Source organism: Astatotilapia calliptera, chromosome 13, assembly GCF_900246225.1.
Source record: "Astatotilapia calliptera chromosome 13, fAstCal1.2, whole genome shotgun sequence".
NCBI classification, from domain to species: Eukaryota; Metazoa; Chordata; class Actinopteri; order Cichliformes; family Cichlidae; genus Astatotilapia; species Astatotilapia calliptera.
The window spans coordinates 15,734,470-15,755,178 of NC_039314.1; the positions used below are offsets into that span (position 1 = coordinate 15,734,470).

The 20,709-nt window shown below is 40.4% G+C and overlaps 1 protein-coding gene across 2 annotated transcripts in view; it reads left to right on the top strand.

Annotated features, from left to right (window-relative positions):
- spock2 (SPARC (osteonectin), cwcv and kazal like domains proteoglycan 2) overlaps positions 1–20,709 on the top strand; it is a 39,091-nt gene that overhangs the window by 11,378 nt on the left and 7,004 nt on the right. Inside the window, exons 2-3 of one of the 2 annotated variants that reach the window (XM_026190253.1) lie at positions 5,918–5,926; positions 6,459–6,504. In XM_026190253.1, coding sequence (XP_026046038.1) covers positions 5,918–5,926; positions 6,459–6,504 — 55 coding nt within the window. The remainder of the gene's footprint in view (positions 1–5,917; positions 5,927–6,458; positions 6,505–20,709) is intronic. The other variant, XM_026190254.1, reaches the window with a different exon arrangement.

Here is a 20,709-nt window from a genome sequence, read left to right on the forward strand (position 1 = left end):
TAGGAATCTGCAGGCTTGCTTCTCATGCCCTGTAACCAAACACGCATAAGATCAGGAGAAAGGATATAGAATATGAATAATGTTGAGGGGGTTTTGTTTCATCTCTGGTATGTGATCCGTAAACTAAAGCCGAGAAGCATGTGAACAACAAGCAAGTTTTTATGAGGTAGGAGGGAGTGGTACAGTTCTGTATGTAGCATAATATATTAAATTTATATTGCCTTGAGGTTTTCTTCAGCAACCTCAAGGCAATATAATTGCATTTAGCAGATCTGGAGGGGGTTGTACAGCTGTTACCCGACCAAGTTTATATCAGTGTGCTTCCACAAAAATTTCATTGATAATAAATAAAACATCAGTGCATAAGTCTTATAAAGATTGCACTAGACGCTGCAAGCCTCATTTTCCAGCATTTTAAGGTGAAACTGGGTTGATTTTTTTTGCTTGTCACTTAGCTAATTACTATTTCCACCAGACAGAAATTCTTATTGTACATTATGAGCTTCTTTGTGCCCTCATCCTTCAGTCCCTCTGACTTTGGGCATGAAGCCCATCTGTCTATGAACTCTGAAGGAAGATTATGTTACATTAGTATGACCTTGGTGTAAAGTAAGCTTAAGAGTGAAGATCCTGCAGGTCCAGGTAGCAGTCTGTTCACATCCTCACTAGCCTTGAAGAAAAAGCATCAGCATCGATTTTTTTTTTTCAGCAAGTGCAAAAAATTATTATACTAGTTAGTGCTTACATCTGGCTCTGCATTTAGATTATGTAATTATTTTATATTTTATATCCGTAATTTATATTTTATATTGTGATTTTTATCTGTATCTTGGTTTACTGGAAAGCACTTTGATGTACTTCGGTCTTTAAATGTGCTATATAAATAAATTTGATTTGATTTGATTTGATTTGATACTTAGGCATTACAGATGTATATATATTCATGCACTGGTGGGTCTCTATTGGTCTACCATCGCAAGTGAAGCTGATTTGTTCATCCTGCACTTGGAGCTACCTGCAAAACAACAGTTACTCTTACTGAAACGAAGTAGGGAGGGACTTTGATTCTTGAGTTTAATACATGTGTTGTCAAGGCTAGGGGAATGATAAATGGCTTGTGTCTTTATGGGCAGAATACAATCTGTTTTATTAACACAATAAGCAACAATTACCGCCTATTACATTTGGTTTCACTGAGGTATTATCCTCGTGATAATCAATATACTGCACTCAAACCACGTATTAGTACCAAACCGAGCTATCACAGCAATGTAGTTACATTTCTGGGATGGACCACATCTGGCTACAGCACGCCGTAGATTGAACACGATGCTGTAAATGAAGCATCACCAGTGCAAGGCCAAATATTAAATCAGTCTTATTTTAAAATTGCATGGACAAAGATTATATTTTGTATTTTAAAGTTGACAATTTGTATTTTTTTTCATGAGCTACATTCAGAAGTTTTTTTTTTCCTTAATTAGACATTGTAGAATTAGACATGTACTTACTTGCTACGATTAAACCAGAAACAGTCATCTGCTGTTTTTCAGGAAACAGGGACACAGAAATGAATATTTTGCATCAGCATAAATTATATGTTTGCGAGTGGCTCACATTTACACGTTTGTGTTTAGTATGCAACAGCTCTGAGGCACTTCACCTCCCTCACAAAAGGGTTTTGGCTGCTGTCATGCTTAAATAATTTTGTTATTGTGTGAATTGTGTGGCCCCTGGTCTCTTTTGATGTTGTGGATATGCCAGAGCTCTGTGAGGTTTAGCACGAATGTGATGAATCCACTGAAGGCCGATATTAACAGAAATTGCAGCAAAGGGTCAATAAAGTTCCATCCAGGCTTGTACGCATCTCCTCCAGAGAGTGTTATTACTGTATCCTTTGTTACTGATGAGCCCGTGATGCACTCTGCAGTTACCATGAACATACCCCTCAGGATAACCGTGGCGAGCAGAGTGCATCTGACAGCTGACATTTACCCCAAAACACTTGTCAGTCACACGTGTGGGGGACATACACCCCCACATTCATTTCAAACGCTTTCTTGTTTGTTCTTTTCAATCCAGCAAACAAGCACGACCTCAGTCTGTCAAGAGATCTTTGTGACTCTGTGCAGTTCCTCCCGAGTTGAACCCAATCTTTCGGTGGACAGGCTCACAGGGTTGTGATCCTCCCCCGACAGATATGAGGGATTGTGATCTGTCAATCAGTATTGTAGCCCGGCAGCAGGACGAACACTCTGCCGTGTTTGATGTGGAGGGTAAGCTTTCCCGCTCTGTTTAACAAGAGGAGATCTTTCTGATGTTATCAGTTAGATCACAGAGCTCCTGGATGCACCTGAGTGTTTTCATCTCTCGCTGCCTGCTACCTCTAATCACTTCTGTGTAAAAGCCAGCAGTGTTTTCATCAGAGTACTGGTCTGTGAATCATATTCGAGGTGATGTAATTTCTCCGCTGCGTGCCAAACTTGTCGTCTTGTTCCACGTTTCATGCTCACTTTCAGTTTGCACTCAGGAGAATTTATTTTCCCCGAATACATTTTCTGCTGTCTCTCTTCTATGAAATCATTGATTTCCAGTCCTGTGAGCGCAGCAGGACAGTTTCCTCATCAGTCCTGGCAGAATCACAAATACAGAAAGGCTGCTAAATAATGCAGGAGCTGTAGCATCAATAAGAGAGGCATGGGAGGCATCGGATTAATGCCCAGGTTGTAAACTCTTTGATGTCTACACTCTAAATGTGTGACTCCATCAGACCAGACAAGGTTAAACTGCATAACCAGCAATCGTCCATAAAGCTCATCTGTAGTGTTGAGTTAAGATTTAGACACGAGCCAGGTTACCAAAGGAGGGGGAATAAGCTTGGCACTGCAGCGAGCAGAGGATGAGCAGAGCATCTGAGCTGCACTGGGGTAGATTTTAAATCACAAGTGGAGCCTTTGCTAGTGATGAAAATACTTACCTCTCTGTGTTGCAGTGGTGAGGGTCAAAAAAGACGATCTTGGCTTTCACGACGGCTGCTTTTCTCGCATGTTGTGTTGGGATATATCACCTTCAGGGGAGCGGTTTGGCACGTTCTCCCAGTACAGTAAATGTTTACAGTTATGAGTCAGTCATCACTAAGGAGGGATGGTGGCTGATTGTAAATATCCTAAAATGACTCATATTTATTATTTCAGACATGGCAATATGCTCCAAACACTTGTTTTGCTAACATTAAACTCTTTAACCCTTTAAACCCTAACCCGTCACTGGTGACGGTTAGCATTTTTAGCAAGAGTGGGCAACTCCAGGCCTCGAGGGCCGGTGTCCTGCAGGTTTTGGATCTCACCCTGGGTCAACACACCTGAATCAAATAATTAGTTCATTACCAGGCCTCTGGAGAACTTCAAGACATGTTGAGGAGGTCATATAGCAATTTAAATCAGCTGTGTTAGATCAAGGACACATCTAAAACCTGCTGGAAACCGGCCCTTGAGCCCTGGAGTTTCCTTCCCCTGGTTTAAAGGGTAAATTAGGTCAGGGTTTAAAGGGTTAACCGTGTGCCTGAACTAATCTACAATAACAACAACTTATCATACTGTGTGTGTACACAAAAGTAGAAGCTTTGCAGAATTTTACTGTTATTTTGGCAGTCCTATTGTAATCTGTATAATCTTTTTGCCATAAAGTATTATTCCGTTGTCACACAGGACTAAAGATCCACTGGCGAATGAGCGGCATCCCCTGATCACTGGGGAAAAATATGTATTCCTTGGCTGATTGGCAAGTGGTGGCTGGAGGTTGCTGGCTGTCTCCAGATGAACACAAACAGTGTCCTCCACATACCAACTTCCTCGTGATAACCTGCCAAGTTAAATCCTCTAGGTATCTTGGTATTCATCTAAATTACCCTTTGAGTTGGAATGACCACACTGGTAATTTGAGTTTTCCTTTGCAGCAAAGGCTGTATTTTTTTAATTTTTTACGCAGGCTGAAAGTCTCGGAGTACACACGACAACTCATGAAGTATGAGACGTTGTGGTTATGGCAGCTTATGTGTACGGGCAAAATCTAAGCCGTTGCATCTGGTTCAGTCCATTTCTGAGCAGTCTGTACTCAGACAGACACAGAGGTTTCTGTCAGACATGTTGGATATCCTCCATCCTAAGTAGGAGCTCCTGCAGGCAGATGATGAAGAGCCCCAAAATACAAGCTGAAGTGTTTTAAAAATTAATTTTTCCCCATGTCAATCAAGATGTTAAATAACAATTTTTAAAGGTACAGTTAGTAATTTCTTCAGGTTATTTAGAAAATTGATGCATTCTCATAAACTTAGTATTAATCCATTAAAAATGCATAGGAGCAGGTAGATGCTGGCATGGTGGCCCGCCTAATAGTTCCCCCTTATCACATCTATATGGCTAGAGACTGGCCTCATATGTAGCACACCTTATAAGTTACTTTTAATTTAAGCATCACAAATAGCTCCTTCAAACTATATATGACCATTTAACACCTGCACATCTATATTTTCATCATCTCTTTGTCATTATGTCTCTCTCCTCCCTTATTTCCACCTCTTCCTCATTACCTGAAGCGTCATCTCCTGAACTGAAGTAAGGGCTCTAACATGACTATTCACCTCCAATATTGTCACAGTTACTTATTGTTAACAGGTTAAACATGCAATCTTCCCGTCTCCAGACAACTGGCTTAAAAACAGCAACAGTAGCTGGATATAAGCTAATGTTAGTCTAGCTAATGTTAGGCTTAAGCATCCAAAAAAATCAAACATTCCCTTTGATAAACATTTGTTTTGTTTTGTTTGACATTCGTACATTGTATTAGAGTTTATTCACTCAGCAGCAGAGTCTAACAATATTAGATCCACTTAGAAGAAAGTTTCACTAACACTGGCTAACAGAGGCTAACAGCAGCTAACAGCGTTAAAAACAGCAGACCAGCAGAAAAGCTGTTTCACTGCTGCTGCTAGGTGAGGAGTTGGCAAGTGTTTGCAAACCAGTCAGCATCTTCCGTGCAAACTATGAGGGGCTAAAGCAATGACAGGGGGTTTTCAGTGCAGCTGTCACCCAGAGACACCCAGGGACCACTTCATATTCTTGCATCTTTATCTGTCATTCAATTTCTTTGAGCTATTAGCTTTGCACTACACCACAAAGGGAATGCTGCTGTATGTAGCTAAACCGTGACACGTCAGTCAGTCATGCAATTATTGTAAATCACAAATAAACATGTATATTCTGATGAGTCATGCCAGAAAAGAAATGCAGTTTAATACCATAAAAATGTAGAGGCATTCTGTTTCAGCGATTCAGTGTATAAAATTTACTGTATTTTTAATGCAGTTTGCCACTGTGTATTTATATCAGGACATAAATTGCATCAGGAAAGTACTGACAGGTGTCCCAAACCTGAAGATGAAACAGGTAGAAAACTGAAATGTCATATGTGCCACCAACTACAGGTTGAGACATCTGTCACCTTGTATTCTTACGATACTCATTACCCTTCTTTTCCACCTTTTTCACCTTGTTTAGGTTTGTGGTGAAGCAGTGTTGGGAAAATTTAATATTGTGTGTTTTTATGCACCAGCCATCATTCAGTTACATTTAGTGATAAGGTGAAACCACTTTCCTAATGTTGGTGGGTCTCTCTCCGTCAAATCTAATCTGATCTGATCTTCTAAATTTGTGGTAAATAAACCAAATTAAGCAACAAAAGACTTTGTTACATATATTATTATAAAATCAGGCTCTAAGAGATTTAAAAATGAACTTACAAAGTCTTTTTTGTGTCCTCATGATGTCTTGAATACAGCTTAATACGCTCTGTCCAAAATTGCACTTTTCTTCTTGACTAATATCGACTCTTTTCTCTCCTTTTGCTGTCATTTCACCAGGAGGTAGAGGTCAGTTCTCTTCACTTTTTGTACAGCTCTCTTATAGCCGCCTTTTGTCCAGTGTCTTTTGCATTCATGAGTAATTTCCTTGTCTCTTTGTGTGTCTTTATCTTTGCCTCACCATCCATCTTTTCTCCCTTTTTTGCAAAATCTCTTTCAATTTGCCCATTTTAATTAGAGCGATTAATGTTCTAATTAAACAGGGGTAAAAAGGCAGAGCATTTAAAAGGCAGCTCACCCCTGATACCATATGTCTCGAATATAGGCAGAGTGTGCAGATTTGTTGAGCTCATTTCCATAAAGAATGTACAGCCACAGTCTCTGGTGTGACTCACTTAGCTAATTATCATGCCAGTGTACACATTATAATCAGTGTCCAGTGATAATGTAAACTACATCACTTCTCCACTGTGATGTGGAGTGTAGCAGTGTTCATGCTGTATTTTATAATATCAGCAACACTGTGCGCTCACTGTGAATTACCTGACTCTGTTGTCTTGGCAGCAGATGGTAAAGTAGTGTTTTCTTCCTCTTTCTGCAGGATGACTACGTGCGTACCTGGGATGAAAATCAAGGTTCTAATGACAGTAAGTTTCACAACATCTTGTTCCTTCCTGTGTGTGCTGCTGAGAGATGCTGAACATAAAAGCGTCTTGTTGAATTTTGATAGCTTACAAATGGCTCATAGAAGTTTTAGGACCAAGTTTTGCTTTCATAGATGCCTTAATTCTTGGCAGCATAGATTCACCAAGGTGCTGGAAACCCTCCTCAGAGACCAAGGTTGCCCCATGCTTTAATGTTGTTTATACTAAATTCAGGGCCTATCATCAAAATGTTGCAGCACATGTCAAGACTCATCAGACCAGGCAATGTTTTTGTCCAATTTTGATTAGGCTGCGCGAATCTTAGCCTCAGTTTCCTGTTCGTAGCTGACAGGAGGTGCACCCAGTGTTGTCTTCTGCTGCTTGTAGCCCACCACCTTCAAGGTTTGATGTGTGTTCTACATATACTGGTTGTAATTAGTGGTTATTTAAGTTAGTGTTGCTTTTCTGACAGCTTTTAGCAGTCTAGCCATTCTCCTCTGACCTCTGGGATCAACAAGGCATTTTCACCCAGAGAACCCAGAGAGTTTTCTGTGTGGGGAAATCCCAATGAGCAATTTCTGAAATACTCAGACCAGCCTATCTTGTGCCATGCTACGTTCAAAGTCACCAAAATTGTCTTTCTTTGCTATTCCAATGCTAAGTCTGAACTTTATATGCCTAAATGTCATCTGGTTTATTAGTTATATTAAAGAGCAGTTGAAGAGGTTTACCTAACAAGGTGGCCTGTGAGTGTGCTTGCTTAATTAGAGAAAACAATAAATAACTTATACTCAGTGATCACTTTCTGTGTGATAGTAATATATAAAATGGACCAACATGTATGACTATGCTGTTTTTAAGATTATGAGGAACATAAATATTATAAAAATGCTTATTTGGAGGGAAAGCCCTTTTGATGGTCTTATTGAGAGTTTCCTATAAATGTATTTAGGCTCAAATAAGGTTCTTAAGGCTTTTACAGTTCAAGTAAAAGATGAACTACTTTCATTAAAGCTAAATGTAAAACCACAGATTTGTAACTTGCTACACAATATTACTAAATATATACCGAGTGCTTCCTTGTTGCGTTTGTATCAGTTGTACGGTCTCATGTTTATCTTTAGCAATTAGTCATTTTTTGGCTTTCCATTGTGGAACTCCATTATGTCTGTGTTTCTCTGAAACATGATTCCATGCTCAGGCCTTTTCTGCAGTAAAGCTGCTTTCAGCTCAGTTTACAAAAGCCTCAGCAAGTATTGTGAAGCTCTGAAATACCTAGTTAGACGTAATAGTTCTATAGAAAGAGAAGCTAAAAGTTTCAATTTGATTACTGGCTTATCCGATCATAATTTAACCATGACTGCAAGAAATGCTGCAGTTACTCATACAAATGATTTTACAAATGCATCACCATATATCTTAAGGCAAACTGAATGAACTGAAGGAATGGCAGAACAATATATACACTAATGCACACACCGAGGGCTAATCAGGGGAATCAGACACAGCTGGGGAAACAAGGCACAGAACAAATAAAAACCAAAAACTGGAACAAGGAGACACGGAGACAAGAACTTTAGTGAATGGATAAAAGTGAAGAACCGTGGAAAGGGAACAGTGAGAAAACAAACTGTGCTAACAGAGGATATACCCGGAACATAAGAGCAACCGAACACTAATGAAAAAGTGTGAAACCAGAATGGCCCGAAAACAACATGAAGAACCAGAAGCTCTGAAGAAAGAATGGAAATCAAAACCAAGACAATAACTCCCAACTCCTAAATTTCAAATACTAGTAAAACCCCAGGTAGAAAGCCCTGGTTCATGGCATCTTTGAACAACTTAATATCAGCATTTCGGGTTTGCATCACGTATGCTTTGGCTCTGTAACAGGGAAATTCAATTAAAATTGTCTTCAAATGAAGTGCTTACTTTAAAAACAAACTATGGAAAGGTGTAGTTTGAGTTTCCCAGTATTTTAATTTTCTTTAACGACATTTTACATGTAAACCATCTCAGCTTCAAACCGTCTTTTCACACTGTCTATTTCGCTGACTTACTTCTTTAGACTTATGCATCTTGAGCATAGTAGGTGTTCCTCAATGATCAGTGCTAGGCCCCCTTACTAATATGTCTGTATATGTATAATCTTTAAGGTTTAGTTGAGAAACGTTTTGGCCGTCGAAGCCTAAATTTGCGTACTGACATTCTAAAAAAGTGCAGAGAGGCAGGGTAGATATTGAAAGATCAAAAATTGTAGTTGTCACAATCTGCTGAGTGGCAGGCAGGATGTGGACCCAAATGCAGGACTCATCACACACTCAAAGAGGCAGCTTTAATTGTGCTGTAGCAAAAAATACACTAGAAACAAAAATCAAAAACCAGAGAACTAAAAACTAAGGACAAGGAACTAAGGCAAGGCAAGGCAAATTTATTTGTATAGCACAATTCAACAACAAGGTGATTCAAAGTGCTTTACAGAGACATTAGAAACAAAAACAAATAAAAAGCATGATTTAAAATTAATTAAAACAAGCAAACAAACAAACTAACTAAACACACACATTTCACACCTGTTCGCGCGATCTGAACCCTTATCGTAAGGGGAGCTACCAGTCCTTCTGTGGACGAGCTACTTTCTATTTTAAATTCCCTGAATTTAAAATACTCTCTAGACCCAGTCTAGACCCAGCTGGGGAGCTACCCAGAGCTCTAAACCCACTTAACAAACAAACAAACAAACAAAACAGTATATAAAATCAAAACAGATAAAATCAGAACAGTAGATAAAATCAGTAGTTAATGTAAGTTTTGAAATTTAAGCTTAACAAACAAACAAAACAGTATATAAAACCAAAACAGATAAAATCAGAAATAGATAAGATCAGTAGTTAGTGTAAGTTTTGAAATTTAAGCTTAAAAGTGTGGATTTGGTGCTTTATTCAAATGCAGCTGAGAACAGGTGAGTCTTCAACCTGGATTTAAATAAACTGAGTGTTTCAGCTGATCTGAGGCTTTCTGGGAGTTTGTTCCAGATATAAGGAGCATAAAAGCTGAATGCAGCTTCTCCGTGTCTGGTTCTGACTCTGGGAACTGATAAAAGACCGGATCCAGATGACCTGAGGGATCTGGAAGGTTCATACTGGGTCAGGAGGTCACTGATGTATTTTGGTCCTAAACCATTCAGAGCTTTATAGGCCAGCATCAGAACTTTAAAGTCTATCCTCTGACGGACAGGTAGCCAGTGTAAAGACCTCAGAGCTGGACTGATGTGGTCCACTTTTTTGGTCTTAGTGAGGACTCGAGCAGCAGAGTTCTGAATGAGCTGTAGTTGTCTGACTGATTTTTTAGGTAGACCTGTAAAGATGCTGTTACAGTAATCAAGCCTACTAAAAATGAATGCATGGACTAGTTTTTCCAGGTCCTGTTGAGACATCAGATCTTTTATCCTTGAAATATTCTTGAGGTGATAGTAAGCTGACTTTGTTATTGTCTTAATGTGTTTTTCTAAGTTTTGGTCTGCATCCATCACTACACCCAAATTTCTCGCCTGGTTTGTGGTTTTTAGATGTATAGATTGAAGTTCTCTGGTGACCTGTAATCAGTCTAAGACACTGGGAAACTAGAAACTTTAAACTAGAAGCGAGGATGACGAGGAACATGGAGGAAACACACACACACCACAGAGCACATGGGAGTGGTACGACGCAACAACGGACAGAGGGACAGGAATAGCAAGGGAACAAGACACGGGAGGAGAGAACAGCACAGGACAGGACTATCAAAATAAAACAGGAAGCATGAGACAGGCACGGAGACGTGGACTTGTCAAGGAGACACGACTGACTGGGGAGACACAGGAGATGAACAAACACAGAGATTAAACACAGGCTGGGATAAACACTAAGAGAGGAAGAACTGAGAACTAAAGAAAACCAACAACAATAATCAAAGATTATAATAACAGAACAGAAACACAAATCCTGGATCGCAGACCTAGTACCGTGACAGTAATAAGCACAGAGCTAATCTGCGCTTGTAAATCAAAACTCAACATTTTTTGTAATAAAATAGTCTGCTGGACAAGTAGTCAGCCAACTGGCCTCCTTATGAAAACTCTGCCTTCCGTTATAGTGTCATGGAGTAGATTTAATAATGTGTGCTGAGCTAAAGAAGTTAACTAATGCTATCAAAAGGACAGTAAAGTTGCTTTTAATTAAGGGTGAGAAGATTGATGTGGTTTCTAAATTGACATATCTCTGGCTCAAATGCAAATTTTAAGAAACATGTCAAATTAAAATAGCCACTAAATGTAACTTGGCTCTTTCTCAACAAAATAAAAGCCAAAGCAAACCACTAGAATCTTTGCTCAAGAAAAATGGAAAGAAGCCAATTTAACATCATCACTATAAAATCTTCCCACTCTTGGCTCTTTATTGACCTGTGTTATATTTGTTTGGACTGGTATTCAAATATTCTTGCTTATAATTTGTCTGATACATTTAAGATGCCGACAAAGTGCGTATGTGTGAGTGTGTTTTGTCTGGTTAGTTTCGTCTCACTTGCTGTTGTTGTATCGCTCTGTGGACATTTTAATTGTTGGCCTGCCTGGTCACAGTGGAAGAAAACAAGCCTTAGGCTAACTATTCTGCAATGAATCAGATAGTAACATTGGTAAATAATGTTGTAACAAATAAAATGAAGAAAAAGAAACCGACTAGACAGGATTGCATTTTTTCTGTATGTGTTAAAGGAAAGACGGGCAACTCTGGACTAGTATCATTAAGGTTACAAATGAGGCAGTCCAAAGCAAAACACCCCTTTAATGCTTCTTCTGTAACCCTGACACAACCCGATACTTTATTTGCTCAAAGAGAACATATTCTGTTAATACGTAAATGTCCAGGCCCCAGTGAAACAGGCTATTACCCTGTAAGATTTATTTATGGGATCTTAATGATAACACAAAACGCACACATATTACCCACCAGAATCCAAAGTATATCCAATTATCTCAAAATAAAACTATATTCATGAAACCTCCCAGGCTTTGTATAATACAGTAATGTATGTGCATGTAAAAAACCTTTTCCTGTACTCAAAATGTGTCATAATGCATTCATTATTCAGGCATGAATATAAATCCATGCAAAACGAAGAAATCCCTGCGATGGATGCTTTTGCAGTGAAAGCAAAGCTGCAAGATTGATTGAAACGGAATGTCATTATATGGCTGTGCTGCTGCACGATCCGTGGCCTGTATTTGAACTGTAGCGCTTTCCAGATGGTCACCGGTTCACCATATTAGACAGTGTTGCCTGTGTTTTTGTGGTTTTATTTTTATTCCGGGGTCAGACATGCACTGTCCACAGCTGCACTGATTCCTTGGCGAAGATGCTGAAAGATGTTTGCACTCCGCTTGAGCGGATCTGATGTGACTCCCACAGGAAATGCTAAACATTGGCTCGACTTCCACCCATCATCACTTCGCTCTGCTTCCTCCTTTTTCCTCCATCTACACTCCAGCAGGAGCCGCGAGTGGAGGCAGAACAATTGAGGTCTCCTCCTTAACTCCTGCTGCAACTCCAGCCTTAATTGAGCCGGTGCCAGATGAAGTCATGACATGGAGTTTTGTCCTTAACCACTGTCACTAGATTTGCAGCCTAAATGAAGTCAGCTGAATAGCTGAGTCCATTAGCGGAATTTCCAAGGACTTAATGAAGGACTAATTATTGTTCCCAATGGCTGAGAGGTATAAAAGCATGAGAAGACAGTGAGGCAGAGGTGTGAAGCTAATATGCCTTGATTTAGTGTAAAATGACTGACATCAGCTTTATTCCTGCCAGCTCTAAGGCACTCTGATGATCAGGAAATTGTGGACTGTGGGTGAAGGCAAGTTGGTGTATGAGAGTGTGATAGGATGCTAATAGAAATATCTTATACCCTGTTCATCTGTAAAAAGGAAATATTTTATTCAGAAGGAAGAATGCAAGGACGAGAACATTTACTGAAAATGCACAAAACATTACACACTCACTTTGTTAGTTACAACTTGCACATACTAGGTTGGGACCCCCCCCCCCCCCCCCCCCCTTTGTCTTTAGAACTGTCTTAATGCTTTATGGCATCGATTCAACAAGGTGCTGGAACCATTCCCAGGTTATTGTTCCCCATTGACATGACAGTCTCACACACTTGCTGCAGATTTGTTGGTTGCACATTCGTGATGTGAAAGTGCTCTGTTGGAATAAGACAGGGGTGTCCAACTCCAGTCCTCGAGAGCTACCGTCCTGCAGCTTTTAGATGCATCCCTACTCCAACAGAGTAGCTTCAGAGTAACTTCAACATGTTGTGTGTTCAGAGATGGTCTTCTGCATATCTTAATGCAGTGGTTGCCAAAAATTATACAACTGTGAGATACTGTTTGTCCGTGATTTGAACCGGGGGAACAAATTGTGGCAGGATCAGCCTGATATTATTTGTATCCCACTGTAACTTTACTGTATAAAGAGCTAACATTGCCAACATTTCAGTATAAGAAGTGTTTGTGAACTAAAAATCAAGAATTGTGGGATACTGTTTGTCCATTACTTGGACAGCCCAGAGCATGCTCCCGACGCAGGGGAAACAAATACTTTCGGGGATCCCGACCTGGTACCGCTGTTGTTCAGTTGAAGCCAAAGGCAAGATATGCTTCATCATATTTTATAGTCTTTGGTTTGGAAGAAAGGTGGTTTGGAAGCATATGATCCTTGATCCTGTGCTTTGCGTTTGTGTGGGAGCCCCATCAGAAACCTGCCCATTATGCTAGCAGTGTCCAAGAATTCTGTTTTTTTTTAATCCCCCCCCCCCCCCCCCCCCACACACACACACACACAATGGCTCTCCCCCACTTCGGGAACCACTGCCTTAATGTAGCAAGTGGTTATTCAGCAGTCTGTACTCAGACCAGCCCTTATGGCACCAACAACCATGGCACGTTCAAAGTCGTCAAAATCATCTTTTTTATTCCCATTCTTATGCTTGGTTTGAACTTCAGTGAGCTGGCTTTACCATGTCTCCATGCCTAAATGAATTCAGTTACTGCCATGTGATTGGTTGATTAGAGCAGTTGAGTAGGAATGCCAATCACAGTGGCTGATGAGTGTACATCCAAACTCTAAGGCAGACCTTCCCAAAGTGTGGGGCCTGCCCACTAGGGGGGGCGCAGAGCCATTGCAGGGGGGGGGGGATGAAAAGGGGGGAAGAAAAACAAAACGCTTGGACACTCCTAGCACGGGGCGCCCACAGAAACGCAAAGCAGGAGATGAAGCATTACAGCGAAGAAAAACCCTAAACAAGTACCGAGTGCGCAACAACGTAATGTGAAATTCACAGAGAAACTCGCGGATTCTTCCACTGACCGCTGCGGCACACCTGCACCAGGGCACACCTCCGCCTACCCCACTCCTGCTTTACAGGTGAAAATAGAGCAACAGGACCGCTAGTCTTTGATATTATTTATTTTCTGCTGTGTTTTACTTGCATCTGTTTGAAAGACTGAGTGTAAACAAAAAAATATTAAATATGTTTCCAAACCAACTTCTTTCTAAGCCAAAGACTAGAAAATTTGGAACCACCAGTTCTTCAGTCACTACCTTGCACGACAAGCAAAGATTTCCAGTAGTACACAAGTGTCTACATAAAGCCACGGTAACAGTTGGGTTTTAATTCTCATTTAACTTGTTGCCATGGCAAACATTAAAAAATGAAATGTCATCTTTGAACTTAATCCTGAGTTTTTGAGGCTCTCGTCTTACCTATTTTGCAGTCAAACATACCAGCATACTGTGGATCAACTTCACAAGTGGCATTTGCGTCTTCAGCTTTTATGAAACTTTAAAATGCTTGCCTTAGGTTGTCAGATGAGTAGTATTCCACATCTTTCATTTCACACAGCATAAAACCCTTCATCTATTTCCCTTTCTCTCATTCTGACGCAAGTGTGTTATCTCCCTCCATTGATCTGCCTTCCTTTATGACTGGCCTAATGAAGCAAAAGAGTGAAAAGAGGAGATTTGTCCCTCTGAGACATCACTAAATCAGTGTGATGTCTTTACTCCGAAGCTCTGAGCCTACAGGCCTCATTTCTCAGCCAGGCTGCCCAGACTGCTACACTGCTTTGCAGAGGAAGACAGAGCTTTAGAAATGTCAACAGACAAGAGAGCCAAAGCCGTCAGACTGAGGTGGAAATTTGCATTCAGGAATCGTAGTAGCTGACTCCACTTTAGTCGATGCTGTCCCGAATGAGGGTGGCCAAGAGAGCTCACCGCAGCTTATTAAAGGACAGATAGATAAGACACAAGCCAATTAAGGAATTGTCTTCATTTATTTGACATTACATGCAAAGCACAACTAAGTACGCTGTGAATATCTCTGATGGGAAAGTTTTCATTTGCATTGTCTTTGTTTGACTTGCGGTGTGTTTTTTTGTCCTGGTACTTTAGGAGATAATTGTGTGAAATTTAGTGATGGAAAAGGACCCCAAATTCAGACTCATGAGCAGGTGTCAAGTGAAAAGAACATTTTATTTAAGGCAAACCAAAATCCATCAGTAAACACAGGAACATGGGGACACTCTACAGGAACACTACAGACTGGGATGAATAGTAGCATGAACATGAAACAGGGTGAGACAACAAAGATCTATGGGGAGATAAGGGCTATATAAACACACAAGATAATTAATGAGATGTGGAATAGCAGGGAACACAATAGAAATTTATCTGAGAAACAAGGGAAAGTACTACAAAATGCAGCGTACACAAGGCAGGAGATCCCATAAATTCTGTTCCTCTGGACGTAGCATTTTCAGTTTTCCATCAGTGAAGGATTGGTAGGAGACTTCCAAAATACAATAGGAAGAACTGATGGAGACTATACATGGGGAACACAAGAGAGGCAGGGAAAACTGGAAGAACTCAACAGTAAGTGGAACAAAAACACAAAGCTAAAAGCACAATAACAAACTAAGAAACAAGCTGACTATAACCAGGAATCAACAGAACTCTGAAGTCCAAAACACAAAAGGCTGGGTGAAAGACTCGGAACCGAAACAAATAGTTAATCCCAATCTTAATATCATCAGATGGCTCAGTTGATACCTTTTCTCCACTTTGCTGTTGGCCCTACAAGCCACTTTGCAACCTGACGCAACCGCTGCATCTGCTCTGCCCGCTCTGTCATGTGCTGTGGGTCTTGCAGCTGCTCTAGCAAAACTAATCTATACATTTGTTTGACTAATGTTGGCCTCAGTGAAGTGTATATATTTGTGAGTAGGATCTGCAGTACATGTGTTGCAAAATGAATGAGTATTTGTCATTAATTTCCTTATGTTTTGCTGTTTCCATTGTCTAAAGCTGCACTGCAGTGATCTCTCTTTGTTGCTGTAAAAACAGGTCCAGGAAATCTACAGTTGATTTGTGCAACCCCACAAATGACTAAATTGGCATACTTAAAGACATTAAATTGTGGTGGGCAAACTGTTGTAATGTAAGGTTGCAAGAGTAATCAAGCACACACACCCTAACAATTAAGTGCATGTGTATAGCACTGATGTTTTTATGTATACCTTTAAGTGTACACTGGATTTACATATGCTGATCTAAGATAGAGAGGCCAATAAATGGTAAATGGACATTTTCTGGATATATTAAAGGCAAAGAGCATGGTGAATTTTGCTGAACCCACACTTTACAAGGACTGTTCCTCTAGAGCAGGGATTCAAATATAAGGCACGGGGGCTTAAATCGGCCCAGCAAAGTCTCCACTGGATGGCTTTGAAAAATAAAGGCCGAGATATACCCGCTATAATGGCCGATTAGGAAGCCAATGCAGTATTGTCCTGAAGGATCGGTGCCGCCATTCAGATAACATCGCTGCTAAAGTATGGCTATAGGAGGAGAAGAAGTCACAACTTGTCACGGCGAGTGAGGTGAGCCGTGTGGAGATGATCAGAGATGGGCAGTAACGCGTTACTTGATTACTTTTTTCAAGTAACGAGTAAAGTAAGGGATTACTATTGCAAAAACGGTAATTAGATTACTGTTACTTTCCCATAGGAACGCTGCGTTACTAAAACCGTGATTTTTTTTTTTTGCGTGAACGTCTCATGACAGTGACGTAAGCGAGTGCGACGTTCGTGACAACAGCTGTGTGCAGATCAACAATGGATAATATATCAGTGCGGGAGAGAGTATGAGCGTGCAGCGTTTAAAGCGTGGAAGTACTGACCTTACTTTGAGTTTGATTCCATAAAAAGTGACAAAAACATTAGTGTCTGTTGTGCGTGGGAAGAAAACTTCTTTTTATAGCGAAAAAAAGACCCTAAACAAGCACCGAGTGCGCTACCACGTAATGGGAAATTCACAGAGAAACTCGCGGATTCTTCCACTGACCGCTGCGGCACACCTGCACCAGGGCAAACCTCCGCCTACTGCACTCCTGCTTTACAGGTGAAAATAGAGCAACAGGACCGCTAGTCTTTGATTTTATTTATTTTCTGCTGTGTTTTACTTGCATCTATTTGAAAGACTGAGTGTAAACACAAAAAATATTTTATTTAATATGCTGGAATGTGCAGAAAATAGGTTTAACTAATGTTTAACTAATTTCTTCAAGTCAGAGAATGGTGCATATAATTAAATTTTTGCTTGATGCATAAAGTTAAAAGATTAAAACTGAAAAAACAAGTTTAAAAAAAAAGAGACTTTTCCATTTGATTACATTTTGTATGATGGATTATGCAGAAAAAGTAGAATTGGGCTGAAAGATCTATCGCTTTATCACCTAATTACAGTAATTAGTTACTGATTACTTTTTTCAAGTAACTTGAACAACACTGGAGATGATAAAGGAGGATCCTATCGCAGGCAGTCGAGAAGGTGGTTTATTGAACACAGAGCAAATAGCCTTCTGTCCCGTTTCTCTATCTAAACTGGGAACAACTAAACTACTGAACACAAACCAGGACCTGAACATGAGGGAGGATGGACAGAGGTAAATGACGGTGAAAGCAGGTAGAACACACAGATGAAGCACGGTGAATACACAGACGGACCAGCGACTACAATGGCTGTATCCCAATTCAGGGTCTGCAGCTTTAAAGTACGCAGCCTCAACGATCCTCAAGGGCCGCGTACTTAAAGACCGCTAAGGCCAGAAGTGCGAGGCTTGTGAAATGGGACGGTCTAGCCTCCATTGCGCTGCCCAGGTTGCCTAGCAACCATGATTCTAACAGCTGGAAACGTGTCATACAGCTTTGTTTGACAGAAATGAAGGAGAAAATCTTTTGTTCATTTGTTTGTTTCTACATGAGCTTTGATCATTCTCTGTAAGATTAAGCTCAGCTATTGAACGGCGTATATTTTAAAGTAAAGGCTGTAAAACCAAGTTAGTACAAACGTCACTAATGTCACATAACGTTGCCGACATGTGGCCAACAGTAATGTTTTAATGTTCTTCGTTATTAAACATTTGCACATAAATAAGTGACATAATATTCAGTACTTACTTAAAGTTTACTCTTCGGGCACCCCTCATCTGCCGTTTTTTTCGGCAAAATTATCCACACCCACCGCCGCGCTATGCATTCTGGGATATATTGGGCCACGAAGTCTACACCGCCACGTCCTTAAAATTCAGGGAAATTAAGGACGCATTTGAGGCCGCATTTCGAGCAGCCTTCGAATTGGGACAGCCTTTGTCGCGTCGCGGTGACGTAATCGGCCTTGAAAGGCGGCCTTTAAGGCTGCAGATCCAGAATTGGGATACAGCCAATGACAGGAGACACGACTGAAATACACTCAGAGAAACACAGGGAGATTACACACAGGTGGGGGACACAGCTGGAAGTAATTAACGAGACGAGGAAGGTAAAGGTAAAACTTCCTTGTCTCGTCTCGTTTGTCAAAATCGGCGCACGACACAAGCAATGCATCAAGCATCAAAAAAGCATAAGAAGGGCACATATTTAGGGTTTTTCAATTATAATACGTTTTGTAGCTTTTCCTGCTAATAAAACCTCATCCATGGCCGTTCATGCAGCACCAAAGTAAACAAGTCTTTCCGGCCCACTTATGATCAAAGTGAGCTGTATGTGGCCCACCATATATATGACATCGCTGCTCTAGAAGGTATTAATAAATGTAAGGGATAATGTGTTTAAAACAAGATAAAGACAATGGATAGACCGTTTTGTTTTTGTTGGGAAAATCTTGCCCTTTGCAAAATATCTCCACTGCTATTACCTTGTTTTTACTTTACAACAACCAGCGCTTCTGGCGCTCCCCCTACCAGGGACTCTGCCCAGCTCTTTGCACACAGTGCACACATCATGTACTGTATGCACACTACTCCAACTCTAAACCTCAGAAAACAGAAAAACACCCAATTAAGTTCCCTGGGGAATTTCCCTTTGTCCTTCTCACCATCACCTCTTCCTGAGCATCCTTTTTAGGCCCGCCTGGGGTTCCTTCTATCCAGTAATTTCAAACTATATAAGGCTGCAAAGGAAACAGCCTGTTATTCCAACTCTGGAGGGGGGTCAACCTTGTCTCGTACTTGTAACAAATTATGTTTTTGCTCCTGAGTCTCTTCTGTTTAACATTTTCTAAGGACATTCAGTAAATCTCCACTGTAATCTGAATTGTAGTCCTTTCACTGCTCTTTCTTCCTTATACAGTTTGTGAGTATGTAATGGTTTTTACACATTACACCCTGGATTTGCATATATCATTCCCAGGTAGACAGGACAATAAATTGTAAATGGACACTTCCTGGTGTTATGTCAAAGGCAGACCGCATGAAAATGGGTGAATGTGCTGAGTCCACTCTCTATGAGGACTATTGATAGATGTTGTGAGATCCAACCTGTTTAAAACAAGGTAGAGGCAAAAGAGAGACCCTTTTGTCCTGTTTGCCTTGCACGTGAAACAAATTATGTTTTTGCTCCCGAGGCTCTTCTATTTAACATTTTCTGAGGAAATGTAATAATTTAATTTAATAAATTGTGTTAAATCTCTGTCATTTCACTGCTACTTCTTCCATATAGGTCTGGTGAATGTGTAAAGGGTTTTAGATGGTATAAAGCTGCCACTAATCAGCATTTTTAAATGGAACAGAAATATGATCATCTATTAAATGTATAATTAAAGCCAGTAGCTTATCTTAGCACAAAAGCTGGAATTAACACAGTAGATCTTAACTGTTTATTTTATAAAAAATAAAAATATATGTAATGTAATGTTGCCAAGTTGCCTGCAGTTATAGCATCATATTTAGCAGCAGTAATTTACTCATCTTGATCCAGGCAGGACTATTTTTGCACAAAGTGCAGGCACACCTGAGAACACTCCTACCTAGAAAACAACATAGCACCAATGACATTAGAGACTGGGTGTGTAAATACTAGATAAAAGAGCTGATGATGAGGATGTGGCCTGAGCACTGCTTCCGTTATCCCCAATCTGCAGGGATAAACCTCATGCAAATCTCGATTGGATTAGACTGAAGCACGGGGAGCCTAATTAGGAGAGGTTTACTGTTACAGGCATTAGTTTAAAACCATAGAAGAGGCTTTTTAAAAGTAAAAAGAATTAAAGTAGGTGCACTGGGGAATAGATGGAAAAATAGTGGAATGCGAGGTGGAAAATAATAAGCAAAACAGGTAGGCCAAGAGTGAGGGCGCACAGCAAGGATGTCTGATGTGAGGAGAAGACAAAGGAATGTGAAAAGATGGAAGAAAGGTGGCTTGATAAACATGATTGCACAACAGGGGGTTTGAGACACGGAGAGGGAGAGAGTTCTTAGAAACACCAGATTGAGCTGCAAATCACAGTCAACCCAGAAATGATTCCCAGACCACGGAGAGCCTGTTGCTATGGAAACGTCATCATCGCAGGCACTGCTTTAATCCGTGGAAGCCTGTTAAGTTAACATGAGGCTCAGGCAGCCACCTTATGCTTCTGTACTCACAACACAACGCCGTGCCAGCATTGTAGCCACTCGCTACAGACGAGATTTATTTACAAATGTTTTTGCTATTAGAAAAATCAGGATCATCTTATTTGTATTTATGGTTTTCCTTCTCTCTTTCCTTTGCTTTCTTTGGTTCAATGGATTGCAAAACATATAGCCTTTTGCGTGCGTGGCCCTTTACCTACTACACTT